At 40.9% G+C, this 26,765-nt stretch overlaps 2 protein-coding genes across 2 annotated transcripts; one reads left to right on the top strand and one right to left on the bottom strand.

Moving 5' to 3' along the window:
• The first annotated feature begins 676 nt into the window (after positions 1-676).
• On the top strand, positions 677-16,318 carry si:dkey-166k12.1 (solute carrier family 22 member 13). The gene is made up of 10 exons (XM_061741042.1): positions 677-1,242; positions 3,676-3,779; positions 6,378-6,532; positions 7,669-7,837; positions 7,978-8,092; positions 8,919-9,022; positions 9,118-9,329; positions 9,448-9,556; positions 9,628-9,840; positions 14,071-16,318. The coding sequence occupies exons 1-10, from the start codon at positions 919-921 to the stop codon at positions 14,162-14,164; spliced, it is 1,599 nt and encodes a 532-aa protein (XP_061597026.1). The 5' UTR covers positions 677-918; the 3' UTR covers positions 14,165-16,318.
• On the bottom strand, positions 16,160-25,815 carry LOC133460473 (digestive cysteine proteinase 1-like). Its single transcript, XM_061741041.1, has 11 exons — positions 25,654-25,815; positions 25,144-25,203; positions 24,970-25,062; positions 21,929-22,101; positions 20,332-20,590; positions 20,041-20,236; positions 19,766-19,959; positions 19,590-19,681; positions 17,501-17,662; positions 16,778-16,967; positions 16,160-16,692 (listed from the first exon to the last, which is right to left on the bottom strand). The coding sequence occupies exons 1-11, from the start codon at positions 25,697-25,699 to the stop codon at positions 16,505-16,507; spliced, it is 1,653 nt and encodes a 550-aa protein (XP_061597025.1). The 5' UTR covers positions 25,700-25,815; the 3' UTR covers positions 16,160-16,504.
• Positions 25,816-26,765: the final 950 nt, after the last annotated feature.

Below are 26,765 nucleotides of genomic sequence, written 5' to 3'. Positions count from 1 at the left end.
GTACAGTAGCCTATATATATATATATATATATATATATATATATATATATATATATATATATATATATATATATTATATGTTTGTTTTTTGCTCTTTTTTTCTTCACACTTGACACCATGTATTGTGTTGTAGGCGGGGATTAATAAGCTCTGCTTCTGCCTGAGCCTTTTTCAATCAAATTGAAAAAAAACGGTGTCTTCCTTGTTGTTCCTTGTTGTTGTATATATGACTAAAATAACCTTAAACTGAAATGTATTGAGGATTGAGTTTAACATAAGCCTGAATTAACTTGTGCTGCACAGTGCACTTGTTTTCACCAGTATAATATCTGACACACTGAGCATCCGTCGCTGCTCTGGTTGTTACATCACAATCTCGGGTGATTTTGTAACGGTGGCCCTGCCCTGCTAGTAAGTAGTACGTCACACCCCCCTGTGTGTTTTTGTCTTCCTATAGATTTTGTAACGAGTTAAAAAACACGTGGGCACGGGAAGCAGCAGAGGTGGGGATGCTGAACCCATCACGTTTTATTCCGCTGAATTACGAATATCTGTGAGGATCAATTTGTACGCAGTTTCCAGCACGTGGTGCGGCTTCCTTGTGATGCTGGGAATCTGCAGCCAAAACTTTGGTAAAAGTCGGATTTTCAGGTTAATATCAGCCTGCATACTCTCCTCATTTGGAGACGGCGTGGCTGCGCGCAGGAAGTGTGGGTGATATTCGTTTGATTCGTGCATCCTCAAGATTATTTCAGGAGTCTTACCTGCTGGGTGACTTCACCTGCGTGCACCACAAACCTCACCTTGTTTTCCTCCTGGAGCAGTCCTTCATCTTTCTGCTTTACTATCAGCATCCCTCCTCCTCTCCGCGCGCGCTGGGAAACAGTTTTCTCATCCTGTACCTCTTTCCACAAAATAATGAATTTCGACCAAATCCTGGCTGCCATCGGAGGCTTCGGCAGGTACCAGAAGATTTTGTACATATGGATCTGTTTACCTCAGATCCTCCTCGCCTTCCACATGATGGTGAGCATCTTTACCGGAGCCACGCCGCCCCACCGCTGCAGGGAGAGCTCCGACCCGGGAGCCGGGAATCAGACTCTCATCCCCGCTACAGACACCGTGAACCTCAGCCTCTCCAACTCGTCCTGCTTCCTCTCGGACCCGCAGCAGCAGGACGTCCCGTGCAGCCACGGCTGGGTGTACAGCAGGGAGGTGTTCCAGAGCACCACCGTCACCGAGGTACCAGCATTTACAAGCACGAATCCAAAACAAAGTTGGAATGCTTTATACATTTTTAATATATATTAGGGGTGGGACGGTAGGGGTAACTCACGATTCAATACTGTGGCAATATGTGGCCCACGATAATATCACGATACACGATATCTTCGATATTCGATATGTTGTAAGAAATTTCATCAACGATATATCACGATATATATGTGACTGAAAAAGAAAAAATACCCATAAAAAGGAAAATGTCTGTAGTTATGCATTTAGTCAATGCCAAAACTTCCTACAATGTACAAAGAAAGTGCATTTGTATAGTGCAGGGGTCGGCAACCCGCGGCTCTAGAGCCGCCATAGTGGCTCCCTGGAGCTTTTTCAAAAATGTTTGACCTTTTTTTTTTTCCTTTTTTTCTTCTTTTTTTCCCTTTTTTCTCCCTTTTTTTCTCCCTTTCTAATCTCGACTTTTTTCTCGAAATTTCAGCTTTTTGACTTTTTTCTCGAAGTGCATAATGAAAAAAAAATCTTCCCCCAGTTATAACTAATATAGCTACATGCAGCATGTGTTGCCTTCATTATAAGGCTTATACAAGACTTTTCATTTTTTGCGGCTCTAGAGATATTTGTTTTTTGTGTTTTTAGTCCAATATGGCTCTTTCTGTCAAGGTTTGACATTCCCCCCCAGCTTTTCAGTTTCTGTTTTGCCCTGCCTGTGTCCCATCTGCCCTGATTGTCTGCACCTGTGTCTCGTTGTGTCTCGTTATCCCCTGAGTATATCTGGTCTTGTCATTCCCTTGTTCCCTGTCGGTCCGTACTGGTTTGCCCTACATGTTTCCTGCCACTTTTACTTGTTTTTTGATCCCTGTTCCTGTTAACCTTTTGATCCTGCCAAGCAGCGCTTTGTTTTTGCCTTCTTGGAATAAATCTTAGCTTTTTGCCAACTTCTCTCTCTCTCTCGCACGCACGCACGCACGCACGCACGCACGCACGCACGTTGTAATGTTAAGTGGTAGTCTAGTATAACGTGCATGTATGTATTCCTGTCTATGTATTTCTAATGTATTTATGTTCATTGGCTCCTACCATAAGCTTTTGATAGCTTTTCCAGAAGAGCAATTCACATGTCTGTGTGAATAAATTAAAAAAAAAAGAAAAAAAAAAAAAAAATATATATATATATATATATATATATATATATATATATATATATATATATATATGAAAAGCGATCATTTGCAAACCTCATCTTGCAATCTAATTGCGATGACTGGTAACATGTTTGTGATGTAATTGGCTAGAGAGATGCAGAGCCTCTCTGGGGTGAAGATAAACAAAGGGTCATGAGTCGGTGAAAAGCTGCATCTAAAAACGCTTTGAGAATGTGGAGTTGTGAGTCTGTTATCCTCCACCTGGAAGGTCACTGGTTCGAACCCCGGCCCAGTTTACATGCCAGCATGTCCCTGAGCACGACACTGACACGTCATTGTTCACATTGCCAAAGTCAAAGTCTTCAAATTATCTCAGAATCATCTAATTTCGCTTCAGATTTAATAAAGTTTTATTGAACTGAATTAAATGTCTGGCCAAATCAATATTCAGAAGATGATTATTCAATCTGGTCCCCAGTGCACAGGGAAAACCTGAAACACTTTGAATATCTAATCATCTTTAGTGCCTAATATAATCAGAGGATTCTGTAAATCTGGAAAAATCCTCACCAGACTAAAAATCCGAACTAGACCCCAACAATCTTCAGGACCTCTGGCAGGCCTGCGTTAAAAATAGAAATGTTTGTATAATAGAAATCACGCTTCACAGTGTCATCCATAAATGCACAATAAAGCTCTATCATACAAAATCAACCATATTTGATTATAATACACTAACACTGTTTTCTCCCCTGGAACAAAGCTTATTTAAGTTGGACTAAGACAAAGGGGGGAAACTGGCGTAAGGGTCAGACAAATCACATTCTATTCCAAAGTTTTGATCTCTGATGGTGTGATGGTGTCAGTGCGTCAGTGCACATCTGGAATGCAAACATCCATGCTGAAAGGTTTATAGGTTTTAGAACAAAATACTGTATTTCCCCAACCAGAGAATGTCTTGTTCAGGGAAAACTTTGCATCTTTGGACATTGGACAGCCCCCCAGCCTACACACATACATGCCCACAGACCTACACAGATAACATGCACTACAAACACACATACACACACACCAGGCACACAAATACATCTAAACAGTCAGTTGTTATTTTGTGCTGTCTATAGTTGTGTTTGCATCCAGGTGTTTCGATGCACATTTTCAATTTGCACAAAAAATAGCAGCATGGAAATAAATGAACAAAATAAAATGAAATAAAAACCTGAAGAAAGATACATATGACCCAGTGACAATACAGAAACTAGAATATTTGCATAATAATTTTTTCTACATTTCTCAGTGGGATCTGGTGTGCAGCAAAGCTGGATTAAACAGTCTTGGATCCTCCATCTACATGTCTGGCCTCCTGGTGGGGTCCGTGCTGTTCGGAGCCATGGCTGACAGGTATGCTATGCAGCGTTCTTTCAGCGTGCAGCTGTCAACCTCTGACTCTGTGTAGAGATTGCACACGGCTTGCCTGGTCCTCAGCATCAAAGCCCGGTTGCAGGGCTGTGCGCAGCTGGAGTCCCTCAGCATGTGGGTTGCCTGTGTGTAAGTAGGGCAGCTGACACACCACGCTCAGTTAGTTCAGGGGCCACAAACATACACCACAGTGTGACTGAAACTGTTCAGTTGGACTGACCGTTCTTGTTTTTTTAACCGGAAATATTTGCACATTAAACACATCTACCTTTTTAGACATAGTTGTGTTGTGGAAAACCCCATTAAATGCTCTTTAACACGTTCCTTCCAACTACGTGAATAACTGGACTGAAACTGAGTGTCTAAGTTACCAAGAAGAAGACTTGAGGTATGATCCAGATTTCAGTAGATTTAATTAAACAATTGCCTGCAAAAGGGTCAGAACATACATGAGTCGTCTGGATGCAGAATGACAATGAAACAAGGAAGCTGATTACTGATTTTAAGGCATAAAAGATGATTCATTCTTACAGTACGATTCGAGTGGACAAAAACATCTTTATGGTCAGTGTTAATCTTTTTTGAGCAGACTACCAGTCTGTGCCTTTAGCTGGGCCGAGACAATATTTTGCTGCTCTCAGCAGTTTTGGTTGAATCAAGTGGCCAAGGCTAAATTTTCCATCACAACATGTATCAGTGTATTTGAATGCTGCAGTGTAAAAGTAAAAGCAACATACTAGATGATACTTGTCATTTTCATTGGATTTCAATGGAGAACTTTCAGCATGAAAGAGGCAACACTTGTTTCTTTAAGGTCACTGCTCTTGCTGTGGGTGTTGTGTTAAATTGACTTTATTTATATGGTGCTAGTCTTCGTGATACAGTCACATACTGATGAACACATCAAGGCTCTACGAACTGTGGACCACGTGGCCAGGAGTCGCCACATGACTGTTTTACCTCCAGCCGCCACATAAAACACACCTGAACACACCAGACCAGCTGACATTTACCTTTATAGAGGTCTGCAGACCTGCTGATCAAAGCTGATGATTGCCAGACATGGCAGCAGGAAGCAGTAAGGTGCTACTTAGTATTCCCCATAAGATTTTAGCTTGATGGTAAGAGAAGAAATGTGATATAGCTACTCATCTGAGGTTTGCCTGAACTTAACCTCAATAAGATGATTGTTTATTGTTTTTACAAACATACACCTCAAAAGATGTAAGATTAAAACAGGGGGTGACTGTATAGGTGACTGTGATAGCATGAGAAAGCTAAACGAATTAAATGAATTCTAGGAGAGAGCATCACTCACCAAACCCAAATGGTGCTGAAGTTGAGAGTACAGTGGGTTCCTTTCAGACCACTGGTTTTGCTGAGTCATGTTTCTGGGTTCTGGCAGAGGCCCACAAATAAACAGTTGGACTTTCAGAGTGATTAGACAGTTGAACAGCTCAGTGAGATCCTCCTTTAGCTCGGCTGAATCCTGTTTGGAAACAGTTAAGGAATCATCCTATGAGACTATCTCAATAATCCTCCAGAGAGGTTTTCCTCACACTTTTAATGCCACACTTACTCTCTCAAGTTTTCCAGTAGCCTTTCCTCGTTGTAAGTGAAGACACACTGAAATATTCCAATATTAACCTCACTTTGAATATGAGGTGACTGTTTCCACACCGACCACTGTCTCTCTGCACTCAGTGTCGCTCTGCACCGCCGACACCCGCCACAACTGCCCAGTCATCAGAGTATTTCTGCAGATGACAGGACAGAGTTGTGCTGGTCGTGATCAGAGGTTAGTCACAACATGTGGACATGTACTCACCTTAATCATCCCATGATGTCCGAGTGGAGCTTTTCATGGCATTTGTGACACATGTCCCGTCCTCCAACAAACGCATGTGGTGAGGAACCTGAGCTGTGTGTTTTCAAGGGTCTGGCTGTAATTAAGGCTCTGGATGGGTGCAGATGTCACAGTGGCGTAGGTGTAGGATTATACGCTGTAGCACAAAATGGAAAGATTTATGGATTATCCTTGATTTAATTCAAGCAATCACCATAATATCAGAATGTTGTCTTATTTGGATGAAGGTCAACAGTCCAAACAATGTTTTTGTGAATTTAAACAGAGTCATTGAGGTCTCTGTATTCCCTAGGCTTTATAGGCTTGTGTGTTGTTTGCCCTGTAAAAGGTCTGCAGGCCTGTAAAGCCCACAGGGAATGATTCAGTCTCACAAAAACCAGTGCTCCTGAATTTCCTGAACACCTCATTTGTAGTGGAGCCGGGTTTTTTTTCCATTCACGTGACATCACTCATGAACCACATTAGGCGATGTGGGCTCAGAGGCCGGTTTACCACAGCTGAGAAAACACTGAGCACCCGTCGTTTTGGACCAAGCCGGTACCATCAGTGACAAAGAAGACGGTAAAAAAAATCAGGTGCTGCAAAAGGAAACTGTCAAGAGATTTGTATTTTTATTTTTTTGTTGTTCAGTCATGTAAACAAAATCATGAACCTGTAACAAAGCATAGTATGCACTCATCAAGTAGACTCCGTCCTTCTCGTCTCTGTAACAGATACGGTCGGCGGTTCGTCCTGCTGCTGTCCATCGCTCTGCAGACCGTCTTTGGGGTGGCTGTAGCTTTTGCCCCCAACTTCCCAGTCTACGTGATTCTTCGCTTTGCAGTGGGAGCCACCATATCTGGAGTCATCATCAACGCTTTTGTACTCGGTACGGACCAAATGAACACACACACACAAGCAACTAACACACCTAAGCTTCCTCACAGAAATAGTCTACTAGAAAGTTTATACCACCTTAGATGTGTATGGTAAATGTAAAGCTACAGGGCTTCATCTTGAAGTAGGTACGCTAATTTGATATATATAAATATATTCAGACGGCTTCAACAGCTGCTGCATCTGAAAGTGTTGATGTCTTGGGGTTTGGGTCCATGAGTGAATTTAACTATGCAAAAAAGTAGGCAAATAAGCAATAGCGTCGTGCTGGAGGACCTGGATTGGTCACCACTGAGTCCAGATGTTCACCCCACTGAGTGTTTGAGAAGTGCTGCAGAAGACGTAACACAGACTGTCCCTCCCGTCATCAGTATAAGGCCTTTTAGTAAAATGAATGCATCTCTAAATGGAAATAACTGACATTTCATAAACATGTGTTTTTTTGGGTCAGGCAGTGTATTTGCCAAAAGTCCAGTACTGTATTTTTGTAACATCTAGTTTAAGTTTATTTAACAGCATGTCATATTCACTACAAGGCCCTCTCCTCCTACACAAAACCAATAATCAACCAATGCTGCACCTTCAATGTACAGTATATGCCACATCCATAAGGTAGCACGTGGCTAAGAGCAGATGCTGATGATTGAGAACATTTATTGTATGGATTCAACAAGATATGAGGTTTATTACAGACCAGGTTCCTCTCGTTTCTTGTCTCTAGGTTAAGCTCAGATAAGGGAACTGGCAGAAGTTTCAGTTTGCAATCACACAGGTGAATGCTGTTCATGTGTAAATCATTGTTTCAGAAATTAAGCCAATCACCTTAGTGGACAAAATGTGACACGTGAACGAATTAACAAGCAAACAAATGAATAAATCCACTTTTGGGGAGCAGGAGAGATGAAAATGTCAAACATGCAAGCTGCATAATGTCAACGTCTAAATATTATTCGGCAGGAGCTAATTTTCATCTATTCACCAGACATGCAAATGCAAAACTTTAATGCTCTTTTGTAAATTCTTGCCACTCCTTCCTCCACCTTAAACCTCCACGCCAGAACCCAGAACAACACTTGCATCCGATTATTCCTCTCCTCTCCTCCCCAAACCGCTGTTTTTCCCCCTAAGGCACGGAGTGGACGTGCACCAAGAGACGCATGCTGGCTGGTATCATCACTGACTACGCCTTCGGCCTGGGTTACATGCTCCTCGCAGGGGTGGCCTATCTGATCCGAGACTGGAGAAAGTTACAGCTCGCTATATCAGCCCCGGGCTTCCTGCTGATCTTCTACATAAGGTGGGAATTCAACCGGCATCTAAACATTAGCTCCAGTGTGTATTCATGCTATACATGAATGCCCTCTTTGTGGCGCTCATCTCCTCCTCTACCCTCCCTCCTCTTTCCTCCCCTGTTTGCTGTGCTCTCTGTCCCGCCAGGGTACTGCCCCAGTCCGCCAGATGGTTGTTGGCCAATGACAGGAGGGAGGAGGCCGTTGCACTCCTCCGCAAGGCGGCGCTCATTAACGGCCGCGTCTTACCTCCTGCTGTCCAGGTGAGAAGATCTTTTTTTTTTTTTTTTAAGCAATAAACAATAAACGTGAAAAAAAGCCAGTTTGGTTCAGCGTAAATGTTGAACATCTGGTTGCAATATTATTATTTTTATTTGTTTTAATATATCAAAGTTTATTACTGCAATTGATGAGGACTTGTTTTTTAAGAAACAAATTATTCAGAAATTGAAGGAACAAAAAAACGATCTACAACTATTTGGTCAGTTAAATCATTTTGATTCGTAGCTTTTTGAGGCGGTTCATTTATGTTAAAAGGCTCAAAACAAGCTGGAAAATTGTTACGTTTTAGTTTTTTTTCCTTTGTGGTCACTCGTGGAGCAGTTTTACCACGGCCGTCCTGTACCTGCCTTTATTTTAGGGTCTTTCTGCCGCTGAGTAAATATAAAGCATGCTCACATGGGTTAAGGTCATGAAAGTACCTGCTTTAGTGCTGTCAAGTGCTGTCCTTTCACCTCCTGAGTGTCAGCAGCAGGCAGAGGGTTGTATCCTGTAAGCATCCAGTAAGCCCTGTTCATCAGTAACTACAGGATTTGATCACATATCTATGAAATTGTTGTTCACTTTAGATGCTGCAAAGGTTTTTGCTTTTTACAAGAAGGAAATAATCTGGCATTATATTGTATTATTTTGTTTTTGTTTCAAACCTTCATAATCTGTCAAACAATCGTAAAATTACTGTGGAATTTATTGTTAATTAAAACAAAGCTTTACACTTAAAACTTAACTAATCCATTATAAGTGTTTTTGTTGTTGTAAAAAAAAAAAGCCAAAATGTTAGATTTGCTTGTGTATCCATTTGCACATTAGGTTGATAAGAATGTTTTAGGAGGAGCGAAGCGAAGTCACTCAGTGGTGGATCTGGTTCGGAGGCCACAGATGAGGAAGAGAACGATAATCTTGTTCTACATCTGGTAAGCATTTTCATTTCGCCGTCGTTGTGAGACGCCCCACATCAAACTCCCTGCCTCCTCTCACCGTCCGGTTTGTCGTGTGTTTACAATCGCAGGTTTGTGAACGTGCTGGTGTATTATGGGCTCTCTCTGGGCGTGTCCAGGTTAGGGACAAACCTCTACTTGACCCAGTTTGTGTTTGGCTTGGTTGAGATCCCAGCTCGCACTCTGGTCCTCCTTGTCCTGCCGTTCAGCCGCCGGCTCTCCCAGAGCGGCTTCCTGGCTGTTGGAGGGCTCGCCTGTCTGCTCATGCTCACCATCCCTGCAGGTAGGATGGACACACAGCATCTTCTCGAGCAGAATACACACTGTTCAAACATTTAAGACGCTTTTCATCCTCAAATAACTCCTGCTCAAAAGTATTATTTTATCCCATCTGTCTGTAGATCATCCAAATCTCCTGACTGGCCTTGCTATGGTGGGAAAGTTTGGTATAACAGCTTCCTTTGCTGTCATCTATGTATACACTGCTGAGCTTTTCCCCACGGTGGTGAGGTAGGACTTCTTTTTCCCATCATTTCTTCATGCACACAATTCTGCAGCTTATGTCCACGATGTCCCTCCAGACAAACGGGGATAGGTGTGTCCAGCATGTTTGCAAGGATGGGTGGCGTGTTAGCACCCGTAATCAACATGCTGCATAACCACAGCCCTGCTACGCCCCTCATCATCTTCGGCATGTCTCCGCTGCTGGGAGCGATCCTAGCCCTGGCACTGCCTGAAACCACCAACAGACCGCTTCCTGATACATTGGAGGAGGCAGAGAACTGGGACATTAGGTACTTCAATAACATACCTTTTAGTATCCTTACATTAATTGTAAGGACTGTATTTTATTGTTTTTCATGTTTGCAATGTTGGACCCCGGGAAGAAAAGTCTTCACTGCAGTGAGGACTAATGGGGATCCGTTATAAATAAACAAATAGAAGGCAAGAACTTTACCTTTCAGATTTGCCTTCATATTTGGGATAAAAGTACATAAAATAATTCCTAGAAAATGAGCTCACCAGCGGCCAGCACTAATGCAAGTATTGAACTCAGATCTGAGTAAAGCTATTGTCTTCTTGTTGGGCAGATCTTTTACATGTATCGTAGACCCCCCCAATTTGTATGATAACCTTTTTCATCTTATCGTCTCCATCTTTTTTCTGTGAGTTTCATCTGCTCATTTTCAGCTGCTCCTTTAAGGGATTAAAAACAACAAATGCATTTAATGCATGACTGTTTACATATAAATCAGGAAAGTCCAGTCACTCACGGCACAATTGAGTACACAGTTCAATGCCACTTGTGATCGGGTTTCTCAGGACAATTCAAAGTTTCAACACGGCTTGAGGTGAATTGAACAGCTTTGTTCACGGGAGAAAACTGAGGAAACATATTTAAGAGGATCTGGCTGCAGACTGTGGAGAAAGTGGAACTCCGCTTTTGAGTGTTTAGGGGGAACGTATCAGTAAAAGGTGCTTTATCAAGTGGGAGTCACATGTTTCCAGTCCAGAGAGGAGCAGTCTGCAGACCCTGCCCTTTGTTTATGGGCAAAACACAGTCAGAATCACAATCAACTTTATTATCCAGATGTGCAAATAAAAGAGGAATTTGATTTGACTGACTTTGTCTCTCAGGGCACAGTAAATAATACAATTAAATGAGTTATTTAAATAGAATAAAAACTAGTGTTTAAAAAAAAATAGGTACTTATTGTGTATTGATGACAGAACCAATGTTTACTGACATGAAGATATTGTAGAAATATTCCTCCAACGCTCTGTGACTACAGCAGGTTCAGCAGAGCGACAACCTGGGGGAGGAAACCGTGTCTGTGACGGGTGGTTTTGTGTGCAGGGGATTTGCAGAGCTGCTCCCTGCCTGTTTCTTGTCTCTGTACCAGTACAGATCCTGTATGAAGGGAAGGTCGGACCATATGATTTTCTCTGCAGACATCACAGTTTGTTGCAGTCTATATCTGTCCCGTTTGGAGGCCGATCCAAACCAGACAGCGATGGAAGTGCCAAGGACAGACTGGATGATGGCAGGAGGTGTTCAGCAAGTCCTGGGGCAGGTTAAACTTTCTGAGCTGTTCCAAGAAGTACGACCTCTTCTGGACGTTCTTATAGAGAGCATTTGTGTGGGATGTCCACTTCAGATCCCAGGAAATTGTGGATCCCAGAAACATGAAAGTGTCCAGAGTAGGCACAGTATTGTTGAGGATGGTGAGGGGAGAGAGTGGTCTGGATTCTCTCTTAAAGTCCACTTTCATCTCTAAAGTTTTAAGTGGGTTCAGCTCCAGTGGTTCTGACCACCATTGGACCGTCTGTTCCACTTTCAACGATTACATCATCTGGATACTTAAGGTGTTTCACAAAAGGGACCACCAAGTGGCACTCATTAGTTTTGAGGGAAAAGAGCAGTGGGAAGAGGACACATCCCTGGGGGGCGCCAGTGCTGATGGTTTGGGTGTTGGATGTAACGGTCCCCAACCGCACCTCCTGCTGTTAGTCAGAGGCTGTTGATCCACTGAGAGTGGGAGTAGGCACAGTGAGTTGGGGGGTGGTTTTAATCGCTGAGCTGAAAACAGGCTACTTGGGAACTGGTATGACTGTAGAGGGTCTGAAGCAGGAGGGGACACCACACAGAGACTGGATGAACATCCGGATAAAGATGGGGGTCAGCTGGTTAGCACAAGTCGTGTTTCCATTACACTTGCGCAGAAGAAAATTGAATCTCTGAGTTTTGATAAACCCGCTGTAGGGGGTCGGTGTTTCCACTGAACAGTATTTTTAAATAAGCGCAATTCTCATAACCCCCCGTATCTCGTACTTCTCTTCAAAACAACAAAAAAGAAAATCTCAATGTTGAAAAAAATTGACAAAAACAAGTTTTTATTGTGATTGCCTTTACAGCTGTTGAGAAAATTGTCAAATGATTATTCAGAGGCGAAGCCCTTTTGTAATGCATAATGATAAAGTAGTTACAGCAAAACTACATCCTATTAAAGGGAAAGTTCGTTTTTTTACAACCTGGACCTTATTTCTGGCATTTTTTATGGTCGTATACTCACCCAGGCAAGTTTGTTGTCATTTGGAGTCCTTCGGAAGATATTAGGAGTTTTTTTGCGAGCCGCTTCTCCATATAATGGTAGCGCGCATCCTAGACACAGCTCTGTGTACAGCTGGAGTTCGCTACTGTTAGTTTACTGTTAGTTATTTAAAACATGTCTGAATATTTGTCAAATTCTGAGGTTGTGGACGACGACTTTGAATATAATGGACGTCCTTACTGTTTTGAGCCAGAGTATACGGCTGAAGAGCTCACTGAACGGAGGACAGAGTGCGCGCACAGAGATGACGTCATGCAGGTCAGAGGTCTTGTTTACAAACTGATTTATTTGTTACACACACAGCCCCGGATGTAGACAACAGGTCCTGGAAGCAGATCTAGTGATTCATAAAATAAATGAACGAGTTTCGCGGCAATCATGTGTTATTTAGACGCTGCATCGTCTGTGTCCCGCTGTGTCCCCATGCGCTACCGTTATATGGAGAAGCGGCTCGCAAAAAAACCCCTAATATCTTCCGAAGGACTCCAAATGACACCAAACTTGCCTGGGTGAGTATACGACCATAAAAAATGCCAGAAATAAGGTCCAGGTTGTAAAAAACCGAACTTTCCCTTTAATGGGGCCAAAAACAGCTGGAAAGTAGATTTTGATTAGATTGACCGACTACATCACATCTAGCGTTTCAAAATTGGTCGAAATTTGCAAAAACCTTCCTTTACACTTGACTGAAAAATGACCTCCTGGAAGTGTACACGTGTTTTGGGAGATTCCTCGAATTAGTGGTTTCCATTACAGGATTTCTGTTTCGATATTTGGTTTTGTGCAAATCTAGGAGTGATGGAAATGTGACCGCAGACTCAAATAGACAGGGGACACACGTCGGGCTCTAGATGGAGGAGCCTTCCAGATGTTCTGTATTTGGATTCATGATGCAGGCAATAAATAAAAGTAATAGAAGTGAAAGTAAATATAATCCCACCACCCCACTAATATCACCATCATCCCGGACATCCTCCACTCCAAACTTACCCAGCTCACGACCCACTGACAGGAGACAGCAGCCGGTGAGACTGGGAAAAATCACATCCAGGACCAGCCAACATCGACTCCACAGTCAAAAATGCCCATCAGGGGATGTACTGCCTCCGTCAGCTCAGGAAGTTCAACCAGGAGCTGCTGATCCACTTCTACAAAGCAATAGTCCAGTCTGTTCTCAGCACCTCTGTCATCTTTTGGTTCTGATCATCCACCAAATGGGAGAGGAACAGACTGAAACGGACAATCAGGACTGCAGAGAGAATGATTGGTGTTAACCTGCCCCCCATCCAGGACCTGTACCTGTCCAGAGTCAGGAAAAGGGCAGGAAATACCTCTGCAAACCCATCACACAATCTGTTTGAACTTCTCCGCTCTGGCAGGCGTTATGGATCACTGTACACCAAAATATTTTTCTCCCTTCCCTCAGGCCGTCACACTGATGACTTGATCAGTCACCCAGTCTCAGTAACCCCCTGACTCTTAAATCAATCATTCACTTTGCACTTTATACAGTCTGTCTCATAATATCATATCATGCTCAGTATAATGCCGGTTCATAAATAAACATAAATAAACAGCATAATCCTCACTGTAAATAATACATACAAACATATATATACTTGAATATAAAGGCCGGACCTCTGAACATCTCACTTATTTATTTTTATACCTTTCTTTAATTTGTTGTTTTTTTGTCCTTGTTCTTTTTAGTTGTTATGTTTTGTTTATTTATGTCCATTTTTACGTTTATGTACATCGCAAGCCAAGAAAAAACCAAAGTGAATTCCTTGTGTATTCAGATACTTGGCCGATTCTGATTCTGATTCTGATATAAGAATCACTTCTTTTTTTTCTTGTTTTCCATATTCCCAAAGCATTTCCTGACTCTGATTTGTATTTCGATTCCTGCAGGTTGGATCCTGGAAAGGGGAACCCCGAGATCTGTGATGATGTTGGCCAAATAGAAAACAGCACAGAGTTACAACATCTACAAAGTCAGAGCTGATGCTGTGCAAAAGGATGCAGAAAGTCCATAATTCACACAATTATTGCCTCAATCTTTACATACACACTGTACTGTACTGTACTGTGCATACACAACCTACTATAACAGACGCTATGCAAGTCCAAGTCAGGACGTGATTGTAAGCTCTATGCAAAAACACCGGGCGGGTTCATGCAGACTCACAAAGCAGCCGTTCATTTCACCTGCTCAAGCTGACGACTCGGCTACAGTTTTAGCAGATTTACCCAAGAACCTAAAACGGGAATAGCTGTGTTTTTGTAATTTTGTACAGTTTGTTTGTACTTTTCACCAGGTTTTGTTATGTGGAATGACTGACAGAACAGAACAAATGTTTTGATCCAGGGGAACTCTGTTAATCTGGACTTTTCAGACACACAGCTTGGATATTTGTGTACATTCATAAACCTGAAGTGACTTGAGACAGTAAGATGAGGACTGCCGCTTCCTCCGTGTCCTGTTGAGCAGCTATTTTTAGAACTTCATGTTTACCACACAGAGATCTAAGATTTGTGCATTTCATGAAACTCCTTGTAGTCACCGTTATCAGTGGTGTTTCTGGAATATGTTTGTTGTATTTTAATGCTGTACTGCCTCATATTGTCTTTCAGTCTGAAGCCAACATGACATTACATGCATTACTTAAGTTTGTTATTCCTCATGTAGCCTTTTGACTAGTAGTCGACTTACTTCTGTATGGAAACTATAGGACAACCGGTCAGCGTGTAACATAGTATTTGATTTAATCACTGTAGATATTTATTTTTTACTGACTCATATGCAAATATGACTGATGCTGTCTTAGCTTTATAGATGGTTTAAGGGCGTTGTGTATATGAAGTATTTTAATAGAGAAAATGTTTAGGCATGTATCAGAAGCGCAGGATATTTAATATGATGCAACAATGCTGTTACTCAGGCAAAGTTTGAGTACATTATTTGCAGTCATTTAAAAGTTAATAACCCTTTTAATTTGTGTGTAAAAACAAATCTAATTGCAGTGGGTCTGAATGTTGAGCAAATACAACTCAAGAGCAAAATAACCAATTTCACGGTTGAACAAAAAAAAAAAACAAAAAAAAAAAAAAAAAAATAGTATCGCCATTATAAGTAGCTTGAGGTTTCACCTTCAGCAGCAGTTTAAGTTATATTAAGACTTTATCAGGGTCTCATGATTGAGGAGTTTTGACCTCTTCAGTTCCTCAAGGTTTTTGGACTGGCACTTATGCATCACCATAACATTTGGCTTGGATGCAGCTCCGGACTTTGGCTCAGCCGTTCCAAAACCGTGATTACTTTGTGTCTTAGACATCACAATACACATTTGTAGTTGGAGCTGCAATAGGTGCTCTGTTACATGACCTAATGTCAGCATCATACTACCTCTTGAATACTTCCGGGGGCGGTTGATGAAGACTTTTACAGTTGTTGTAAGGGGCCCAGATCATGTGGTTGGAGAACTCTACTCAAAGCACCCGACCCGAGTGGGAAGGTAGGTGGGTGTGATTTAGTCTTGGGGTTTGTTCAGATGCAGTAACAAGAACTTAAGTTGTGCTCTCATGGCTTCTTTTTTTTTTTTTTTTAAATATAAAAGACAAAAACTTCCTCCTGGAAATCCTGACAGTCGGATCTTGGGATAAGTTTTCAGAACGTCCACTTCTGACAAGATTGGCAACCATCAAGAACAATCTCATTGTGGAAGACTGAACTCTTCATGTTTTAGATAACAAACAGAGGGGGAAAAAAAAACAAACTCAGCTGTAGTTGCTCATCTAGATTACATGTACCTAAAACTAAGACCCAATACAATTGAATAAGTTGTTTTTTTACTTAAACAAAAAAAAAAAAAAAAAAAAAAAAAAAAAAAAAAAAGGGTTTCTTACTTTTGCATGACTGTAGAGCAAAGACATCCATCATTTCACAGCACGAGTAGGAGAAAGAAAGCCTTATTGCCAGCAGCAGCATGTGGTTATGAAATTAACCAGAGATCTCAATGCAAATTGAACATGTTTAATATTTTAAAAATTGCAATTATTCCAGTTTACTTAAATGCAACATTTTTAAGACAAACATGTCAAAATGTGTCACCAAATGTACTTTGCCAAACTGTAACGAAGGCATTGTGCCTTGGTGCCTCCAGCAATAAACTTGTTTGAAAATGAGTATTTCTTATGTGTGCAAGTTGTGCAGTATCACAGCAGCAAGATTTAACACTAATATCAGGCAGTTGAACATGATGCAAACGCTGCATCTTCACACATCCAGCATTAGTTGTCACTCAAAGTGGCTTTAAGTGAAGGGACCAAAGGACGCGGGCAGAGTCTATGCCAGCGTAACGTATGTAGCATCGGTGGCGACACCGCAGTTGTTGTCCTTCATGGACATGAGGATGTAGCCGTCGTTGCCCCAGTAAGTAGACCAAGAGTTCTTTACCAGCCAGTAAGGCTCCTTGTTCAAGGTGCCATATCCCACAGCAAGCACGGCGTGGTCCAGGTCATCTGTGGTGTTGCCTGGAAAAAATAAGGAGCTTTTTAGGTTTTGAAGACAGCAGATGGTTTGGTGAAAACTCGGAGTTCATGTGAGAAGTCAGCTCACCACACGCAGGTTCATAGTAGACGCCGTGGCTGTAAAAAACAAATGAGCGATGCGACGCGTCGATGCTGATGGCCACCGGCCCGTTTTTGAAGAGAGCGACCTTGAGGGCCTCTGCGTCGCCAGACGTGACGTTTGTGTAGCTCCGGATGTGTGCAGTAAGCTGGGATGAGTTTAAGTGGCAAAATCCATTCTGTCCAGGGAGAAAGATAAGTTTGGAAATCGACGTTGAGACAATCCATATGTTTAAGACACGTTTCCTGTTCACTTGTGCTAAATTGTCTGCTCACAAACCATGTATGATGTTCAGTGATATAAATAAAAGTAGAGTTGTGACTTAATAGTGTTAGAAACTTTACAATAGGGAAGACAGTATATTAAGTGAAAATAATTAATAAAATATGAATTGAATTAACACTTTGCCAGCTTTAGTGGGAAAAGAACATAATTTAACAGGCCTCAGTCAGCTGGAAAAATAGAGGTCTTACACAAAATAACATTTTATTGGAAAAATGTCAGTAATTACCTGAACTTGTCCAACTGAGCCTTGACGGCCGAACTAAAAATGGTAAATGAGCTGTGAATGTCCTCCAACACCACACCCAGTTCTTTTAACTGTTTAAACCCCTTCGAACCGGCTGCCACATTTTGCAAAGAAACTAAATCTGTTCAGATGCAGTGCCATTTTAGATATGAGGGGTTTTATGTTTTGTTTTTTTAACTCACCATTCCCATATAGGCCCCATAGGTTTCTGTTGTGGCGATGCCTCCATGTTTCATAATCCACTCGTATGCCCTCCACTCCTCCCCTCCGTCACAGCCGTTATTGCCGAAACCCCAGGAACAGTCCACCAGCATCTGCTGAGAGAGAACCTGCAGGGAACCCGTCTGAAAGACAAGCAAAGACAATATAATTACACTCGGCGAACAAATCAACAAGCCCAACTGGTCTGGATTCATCAAATCCTGTAATGTAAACAGCAAACATTTCAGCAGCTTTGATATTTTGTAGAACTACATAAACATCTCATGACTTTGATTTCAGTTGGTGCTCCTCAAACCCCTGTAGACCAATAAGATACAATGCTTTCCATGGCCACACAGATATACATTTTGGTACAAACTGCACTCAACCTAAAAAGCACATTATTTCTACACGAGAGCAACTGAAATCTACCCCTAGTGCTGTCCCCAGCACACTGAACAATACATGACTGGGAGACTTAATCTCTTATAACAGTCCAGCCACAGACACTGGGTACCAACCGATATTTTAAAATACACACATTTTTGGGAGATGAAGCCAATCGACCATTATTGGACAAGAGGTGCAGTAAACCCTGGAGAAACACCTGCTAAAGATGAATTCTTTCAGCTTAAATCTAAACATTCAATTTTTTTTTTTTTTTTTATTAATTTAATTCTTTAAGTATCCAGTAATCACCAGATTATATTATTATTATTTATTTATTTAAATCAATATTGTCCTGATGCATAGCACTAAAAGATCTAGCGTCTCGCTCACAAGGCTGCATGCGCTCATGAACAGAATGGGTTTTTTTTGTTTGTTTTTTTAAAATAAAATCCCTTCCAAGTTCTCTTAATTGACAGTGTTATAATTCAAAATGTTGCAACAGGAACAACGAAGTTCATAATGACCTTGTTTGCACCAGCTGTTACCTCCAGGTTGCTAGGCAGAGATCAGGGACTAATACATCTCAAACCAGCCCCCCAGGGAGAAGCTCTGTTTATGAACCTTCCCGTGGCGATAGGGGTCACCGATTTGAGCAGGTCGCTTCCTGCTGCTGCGCCAGATCAAGGCAAAAGTACAAAGACGGACTGCTGGGGTCCATTCATCAGCATTTCCTTTGTGCCAAATTAAACTGTTCTTGGAAAACAATTAGAAGTATGTACACTCTGAACTGGTCACTGATTAACATCCACATCTGTGGCCTCATTATTTTTGATACATCTAGAAAACTACTGAAAGCTGTCAAAGTTTATAGAGTCATTTTAATTAAAAAAAAAAAAAAAAAAAAAAAAAAAAAAGTAAAAGTTGCCATTCTGGTTGCACCAACCCAGAAATGATACTATTCAAATGAATAAACTATATACCCATACAGGTATGTACACATACAGGGGAGTGGTAGTCTAGTGGTAACAGAGGTGGGCGTGGGCCTGGAGGACTTGGGTTCAAGTCCCCAGGTTGGCAACAGAGGTGAACCACTGTTTCCCCAACCATTCCCTGGGTGGTGGAAAGAAATGGAAACACAAGCTCAACTACAATCATTTAATGAAATATAAGTTATTTCACCTCCATTGGACTCAAGCCTATCAACAACTGACAAAGGACATTGTCAAGAGTCGTGTTGCACGTGAGAGTGTCAAAGAATTGTCACTTCAACAGGGTGCCATCAATCCCATAATAAACCAGCACTATGTTTGGATCATGTTGCTAGGCAACACAAGAGCAGGAATGTCATCCAACTGTCTTCCAGTGTGGGGGGGGGGGGGGCTCCTTTGGAGTGCACTTTTAAATTTACAGTTATCAAAAAGCTCAATATAGATTTTGTGCAGAATGAAAACATGATGTAATATCATACAGCCTTATCCTATACAGACCAACATGAAACACGCCATAAATATATTTATGTCAAACATTACTGCACTGAAAGTAAATCCAAACACTAAAAGATGAGGCCCTGTGTTGAGCATCTTTGGCTTCAAAGAGAATAAGGAACAAGCCCCATCATTGGAAAACACTCAAACGAGGCCAGTGACTGATGCAAGTGGTATTTGAGCTCTTTCCTCTCACCTTTAGGAAGAGAGCACCCTCTACTGCTCCAGTGGTGGCAAAGCTCCAGCAGGAGCCACAGATGGCCTGGTCCTTCACTGGAGTCACAGCACCTGGAGAGGGAAAGGGGGGGGCAGATTTGAATAAAAATTCTCGTCCTGTCAGAGTCATTTTTGGCAAACGGACTAAAACTATACCATATAGCCTCCAATCAAGTGAGTCGGGTAGATTCACCGCCTTGTAGAGCTCAGTGGGAAAGGGGCGCCCTTTATTTGGAGTCTTCCTTTGCTTTCTTCCCCTCATCGTTGCCAGCTCAGACATGGTACGATCTGACAGGGAGTTCAGAGCCAGGGAGAATGAGATCCCTGCTCTGTTCTTTGAGTGGATATACCTACAAACGACAAGAAAACAGACAGTTTAGAGTGTAAAAAACACCACACCCACACACAGACAGACAAAATGCTTCCCTCACCGGAGATTGTGAACAAAAGCATGCTCCCTCTTGTCGTGCTCTTCTTCGTCACCGTACTGACGCTGGAACTTCTCTTTGAAATGACTGAACATCTTCTGCGAGTGTCCAGAAGCTGATGTGTGAATGAGATCTTGCATCGGATTAACCAGAAGGTGGTGCTCAACTCCTGGACCTGGAAAGCCGCCACAGCTCATCCCTATAAAAAGGGAAACAAAAAATAAAAAAAACAGTAAATACAATCCTTATTTTACTTTGGTTGTTCATTTTAAATTCCACAGCTGATGCACAAACCTTCAGGCAGTGAGAAGACTTTGGGGTCAAAGTGACTGCTGAAATCCTTGTAATCCACCAAGTACTTGTCATAATGCGACCCCAGCAGCGTGTTGTATCCCATCATCTCATAATGGAGGGGAGTGGAAGTACATTTGCCCTCCACACTTTTCTCCGATTTCATCACCCACAGTGTATATGTGTTTTTTTTGTGACCCACAGTGGTCACATTCTGCCAAACCTCACACAGGGAACCTCCATAGTACTCCAGTCTCAGGAACTGTGGAGGCAGTAAACAGTGACTTGTAAGTACACAAAACAGGGGAAAGTGAGCAGCAACATCTAACTCAGGGGTAGGGAACCCTGGTCCTAGAGAGACGTAGTCCTGCAAGTTTCAGATGTCTCCTTGCATCAACACACCTGATTCTAATTAATGATCGTCACCAGCTTCTCATTCAGGTCTGCACAAGTCTGTTAGTGACACAGTCCTTTGTATCAGGGTGTTCTGAAGCAGGGAAACATCTCAAACACGCAGGACTGTGGCTCTCTAGGACCAGGGTTCCCTACCCCTGATCTAACTATTGCCACAGATCCTCTACCCAAGACAGATGGTGTACAGCTGGAAATGTGCCTACTGCATGAAATGCTAAACTTCAGCAGTCTCCAAAGTGACTGCTGACAATATGTGGATAGGTAAAGTGCTGCTGAGACTCAAAAATTGACATTTTCTCCAGATCGAACAGTTTGGAAAATACCAGGTCAGCGTCAACAAGTTCCAAGGATGTATGACTTAGGTAAATAGGGTCTGGTACTTTCCTCAGAGACTGAAGGACAAAATAATTGAGCATATTCTCCAGTTATCTGTGGTTAATCTTCTTCCCACTTTGGATTTAATAGTCTCCCCAAAAGGACACGTCACTCAGATATCACTTGAAACAGCTACAGGAAACAACTCTTCAGTGGGCTGTTTGTTGATGTTGCTTTGCCATTACTCACAGCCCGTCATTAGATGCCACAAAAGAAAAGGCCAACAGTTTACAGTTTGAGTCTTTTCAGTCGCACTGCAGCATTTGCTGGGAAAAATACTAAAAGTTACCAAATGACCAACAGTTCTATTAATTTGTAGGTGACAAGATGATAAAAAGCCCTGCATGAAGGTTGCAGTGATATTTATAGCAAGTACAGCTCTGATACCAGTGTTATTTTTACATTTTATTTCTAAAGATACTATACTAAACACAGTTTACATAATTATCATGAAAAGAATAACCATTAAATATATAGCAGTTTTAGCATTGCATTTCTGAGCAACTTATGGCTTCAGATGTTAAATAACAGTGAAATCAAAAATGTTCAACGACCAACAGGGGCTACTCATCTAAGACAATGAATGATACAGTTTTATTTTCGTCTGGAAACCACAGCCCGGCATAAGGAGCACAGCTTTCCTGGAAGGATTTTCCAACCTAAAACATGATACCTGATGGTGCACAGACAAATACTCATCTGCAGTTCATAAAGTCTAGTGCCATTTTATGCATGACACTAAAACATCTGTGAAATCAACATCCAACCAATCCAAATTAGGTAAATCAGTTGGAAATGCAAGAACGCACACCTGGAAGCCCTGCACGTTCGGCAGCGATGCCTGTGGTGTGACTGCTTCATCTTTTGTTCCATTAACCTGGAAGCACTTCATCACATTTTGCTCCATCTCAGTGGTCTCGGGAGTGATTTTATAGGAGATGCCAAACTCCGGCTGTGCCGCCAACTGGTATGTTGAAACTTGGCCTGTTATTGATCACAATATGGTATGTTAAAGGTATGCATTTATTGGCACTTTAAATCATTAAAATTCCAGTCTAACAACAACAACTCTGAATGGCAGCAGAAAAACATTTGACCAGATGCAACGAATTATTAAAACATTCATTAAAACATTACAGAAATAACTATGGTGATTTGACTGGGAACCTGAAAGACGAGTTAAAAAAGTGTTCTCGTAAGAAAAATAAACTATATAGGAAAGCTATTAGTAAACCTACTTCTGAAAATGTTGAAACTTACAAAAAATATAAAAACAAATTTACTCAAATCATTAAAGGAGCTTGAGGCTCCTTTTAAGAAATGAGACTCTCTAGCGCCACCCTTCACCACGACGGCCGTCGGGGGTACTGCAGCCAACAGTGAAGCCGGCACGGGAGAACGGGGAGAACGTGCATGCAGCGTCATGTGACGTCACATCCGCAGCCCAGCGCGGGAAATTCAGGACCGAATTGCAGCACATTTTGCAGCACACAGCCTGTTCAAGGCAAAGGAGAGATACACTAGAGCAGGGGTCACCAATCCTGGTCCGCGAGGGCCGGTGTCCCTGCAGGTTTTAGATGTTTCCCTGCTTCATTGCACCATGATACAAGTGGCTGTGTCATCAACAGAACTATCCAGACTTTGATGACAAGCTGGTAACGAGGATTAATTAGAATCAGGTGTGTTAAAGCAGTGAAACATGTAAAACATGTAAAATATTAATCCTTGTAGTTTTGTAGTAAGGGACATTTTCATCTCTTTTTGTGTTTGAGCCTCCCAGTACTGAAGAAGTTTATGAAATTATCAAGAATTTAAAAAACTCAGCTCAAGGTCACGATGGTATTAGAAGTAGTCTTATCAAAGAATCTATAGATTACATCATTCATCCTCTAACCCACATCTTTTCTCTATCTCTTCAGTTTGGTATTGTCCCTCAAGAACTTAAAATCGCAAAAGTCATTCCAATATTCAAATCTGGTAGCACAAAGGAGTTTGGCAACTATCGGCCAATATCCATACTTCCTTGTCTCTCAAAGATTTTGGAAAAATTGGTTTATGTAAGAATCTCCAAGCACCTAGCTGTTAACAATATCCTCTATAAACATCAATATGGCTTCCGTAAAAAAATATTCTACCGAGCATGCATTGCTACAATTTGTCAATAACATTTCTTCAGCTCTGGACGGGAAAAAAAATGCCCTTGGCGTTTTTCTTGATTTAAGCAAAGCATTTGATACAGTCAACCATAGAATTCTTATTTCAAAGCTTGATAGGTATGGAATCCAGAATGTTGCCCTCAAATGGCTGATTAATTACCTAGACAATAGACAACAGTTTGTTTTCTCTAATGGTATATCATCTACCAAATCAAGAATTATTTTTGGGGTTCCACAAGGATCAATCTTGGGTCCTTTATTATTTTTAATTTACATTAATGACATGCCTATGTCTTGCAATAATCTTTTTCCCTTATTATTTGCTGATGACACTTGTTTAACAGCTGTTCATGATGACTTCAAGTCCCTTATTGCATTGGTAAATAATGAATTACAAACTGTTTCTAATTGGTTCCAGATTAATAAATTAACTCTCAATATAAAAAAATGTAACTTCATGATCTTCTGCAACAAAAACAAACCTCATACAAAAGAAGAAACCAAAATATTAATTAACGGAACTGAAATCCAACAAGTACCTCACACCACATTTTTGGGTGTTGTTCTGGATGAAGGCCTTAACTGGAAAAACCATATTGATCAAGTATGCAAAAGATCTATGAAGATGCTTGGTATACTGAGGAAAGTCTGTCCCCTGATCCATCGCTCCGCTCACTTAACTTTGTATTATAGTTTTCTGTTTCCGCATATGAATTACTGTAATATTGTCTGGTCTGCAACTTATCCATCCTTCCTTAACAAACTACTGATAATCCAGAAGAGATTCCTGAGATCAATCTCTATGTCCAATAGACATAATCCATCCGCACCTCTGTTCAAAAAATACTCTATATTACCCATTCATAAACTCACTCATATTTATTTGTGCACAAGTTTATCAACAATAAGCAAGATCTTCCGGACACCTTTCATAATTTCTTTAGTTTTTCATCTGACTTGCATTCATACTCAACTAGACACAGAGTCAATCTACATTTACCCTTCTGTTGAACATCTTTTCATCAGTTTAATATTTCATTTAGAGGTCCTAAACTCTGGAACAATTTAGATATGTCTCTGAGGTCCACATTGTCATTTATATCCTTCAAAAAATTGCTGAAAAAACATCTCATGTCCTAATTTTTCAATGTATTCTCTATTATGTATCCATGTTTATAATGAGAGTTTTCCTATGTTTGTACATTTAATTTTCCGTTTACAGTAGATGACGGGGGTGGAACTCTGTACAAGCCCTCTGGGCTTCGTTCCCTCCTTGCACTATTTTTTTTGTGCTAAATAAATAAATACAAAAAATACAAATTCATTTTGTACTAATTACTGCTTGACACCAGCCATCTTGACAATGTTTACCATTTAAAATGTAGTTTATTCATTTTCTATACCCACTTAATCCTAGACAGCGTCACAGGGGGTCTGCTGGACATTTTCAAAAAAAAAAATAAAAAAGGGGGAGTGAAACTGGCCAAGCAAAGAACGTCTATAAGTCAGAAGAAAACAGCTGCTGATAAAGTTCTGCAAGAGTGCTTATTTTGTCTTTTAACTTCCTCTTAAAATTGATGATGCTGCAGTCCAGTGTCTTTTCTCTGACAACAGATTTTCTGTTTCAAACCAATCAATCACTAAAAATGTATATTCAAGCTGAAGTAAAACAGCCAATGTTGGAGACGTTTCTTACCATGGTAGTAGTCTATACGGCTGGACTTTGCTTCTAGGTCAAACCAAGCCTGAAAAGGCTCAACAATCTCGGCGTATGGCAGAGAGATCACTCCTGCAATGATTATGACAAGAGGCATGAATTAAACCATTGGAGTCACGATACAGACTGCAGTTGTCTGGCATTTAAACTGACCTTTGACACGATAGCTGTTCCCAAAGTCAGGTAGGGAATGCAAGGCCTTTCCTTCTGTCACTGGAAATTACAAAAAATATGAGATAAATATATACAGTAATATGTGGTCAACTCAAAGAAACAAGTTATTTAACAAATGTTTTTTTCGCCGCACATATTTAATCAAATAAATGTGAGAGAGCAATTTTATTTGACAAAGTAATAAACTAGTGAAACTATTCAAATGCAGAAATTGAGCATATTTAAGAAGCAGTCTACTGCGCATGTCTGCTTTTCTTGAAACTCACAAAGAAGGCGAAAGACACGGCTTGAAATGTGGATGTTTTTCCTTTAGTTGGTTTATTTAAAGTAATACTAACTATGAAACGTTAACGTGTCTAATACAAGATCTATGAAAAAACATTTCTCCGTATTGCTGGGGTTCTGTAAAACTAACAACATTAAAGCTAGCGGCTTCACCAGCATGAAGGCGTCGCTGACCAGAGACATAAATTAAATATTGCTCCTTACCACTGACAGCCCACAAAAAAACAGCTGCAATGTACAAACGCTGCATTGTTCACACGATGAGCTCAGCAACACGGGAGTGAGAACCTTCAAGCAACATGAAACATGACATGAAGACTATTCTACTGCTATAAAGTCAAATAACTGGTAAATAAAGACACCAGTACAGTCACATGCCCCTTGTTAACCAATCACGCTCTCGCTAGGAAGCGTGTTGACCAATCAGATGCGAGAAGCGCCGGAGGGGGCGGGGCTTCCTTTCACGTGATTGGTGTCATGTGACCTGAGTTGTTGTCAGCAGCCAAAAAACTATTAGGATCAAGGTGCATTTTTACTGTTGTTTAAAAAAGCCACATTTATGATGACATTCCGCTGTAGGAGAGCTGACTCGATTGCAGGTCACTGACCTGCTAGACCAAAAGCTATTTTGGATTAAATAATTTGAAAATATAAAAAAAACAATATATATATATATATATATATATATATATATATATATATATATATATATATATATATATATATATATATATATATATATATATATATATATACAGTGGTGGACAGTAATGGAGTAAATTTACTTGAGTACTGTACTTAAGTACATATCCAGAGGATTTGTACTTTACTTGAGTATTAGATTTCTTTGGTACTTATTACTCTTACTTGAATACATTTCCAAGACAAATATTTTTACTTTTACTCAAGTAAATTTCTAGGAAGGCTGAAAAGTACTCGTTACTTTCAGGTATGCTCTTTTTTCTTCCCTAAAATCCTATTGGACACAAGCTGTTTTTGTCAAAGGAGGAGACCTATCACAGTGCACGCTCTCCACTGGGATGTACATAAAGCGGAAATAGTCAAGCCTCCCCTGAGGGGGATCCAGACCTAGTTGGATGGTGCAGGTTAATTTGGTTTCAGTTCATGTTTGTTAATAAACTCTGCATCATCTGCTCTCCTCTTATGATCCCATTCATTTGATTTGTTTTTGGTGTTTCTGCAGGTTTTATATAACATTGTGGTTCTAAACGCAGCACATCAGTGCAGCTGGTTTCAAAGAGTTAATTCTCAGAAACAAGAGTTAAAAGATCCTTAAATTAATTTAGAAAAAATAT

This window comes from Cololabis saira, chromosome 15 (assembly GCF_033807715.1).
Source record: "Cololabis saira isolate AMF1-May2022 chromosome 15, fColSai1.1, whole genome shotgun sequence".
Classification (NCBI taxonomy): Eukaryota; Metazoa; Chordata; class Actinopteri; order Beloniformes; family Belonidae; genus Cololabis; species Cololabis saira.
This window is presented reverse-complemented; position numbering and strand designations above follow the sequence as displayed.

Coding starts and splice junctions, on each gene's coding strand:
- LOC133460473 (XM_061741041.1), bottom strand. CDS start 25,699: ATGCAGCGTTTGTACATTGCAGCTGTTTTTTTGTGGGCTGTCAGTG. Junction 20,591..21,928: donor CGAACGTGCAGGGCTTCCAG/GTGTGCGTTCTT, acceptor CTGCCTCCACAG/TTCCTGAGACTGGAGTACTA. Junction 16,968..17,500: donor ATGGGGCCTATATGGGAATG/GTGAGTTAAAAA, acceptor CTCCCTGGACAG/AATGGATTTTGCCACTTAAA.
- si:dkey-166k12.1 (XM_061741042.1), top strand. CDS start 919: ATGAATTTCGACCAAATCCTGGCTGCCATCGGAGGCTTCGGCAGGTAC. Junction 1,243..3,675: donor AGAGCACCACCGTCACCGAG/GTACCAGCATTT, acceptor TACATTTCTCAG/TGGGATCTGGTGTGCAGCAA. Junction 9,557..9,627: donor CTTTTCCCCACGGTGGTGAG/GTAGGACTTCTT, acceptor ATGTCCCTCCAG/ACAAACGGGGATAGGTGTGT.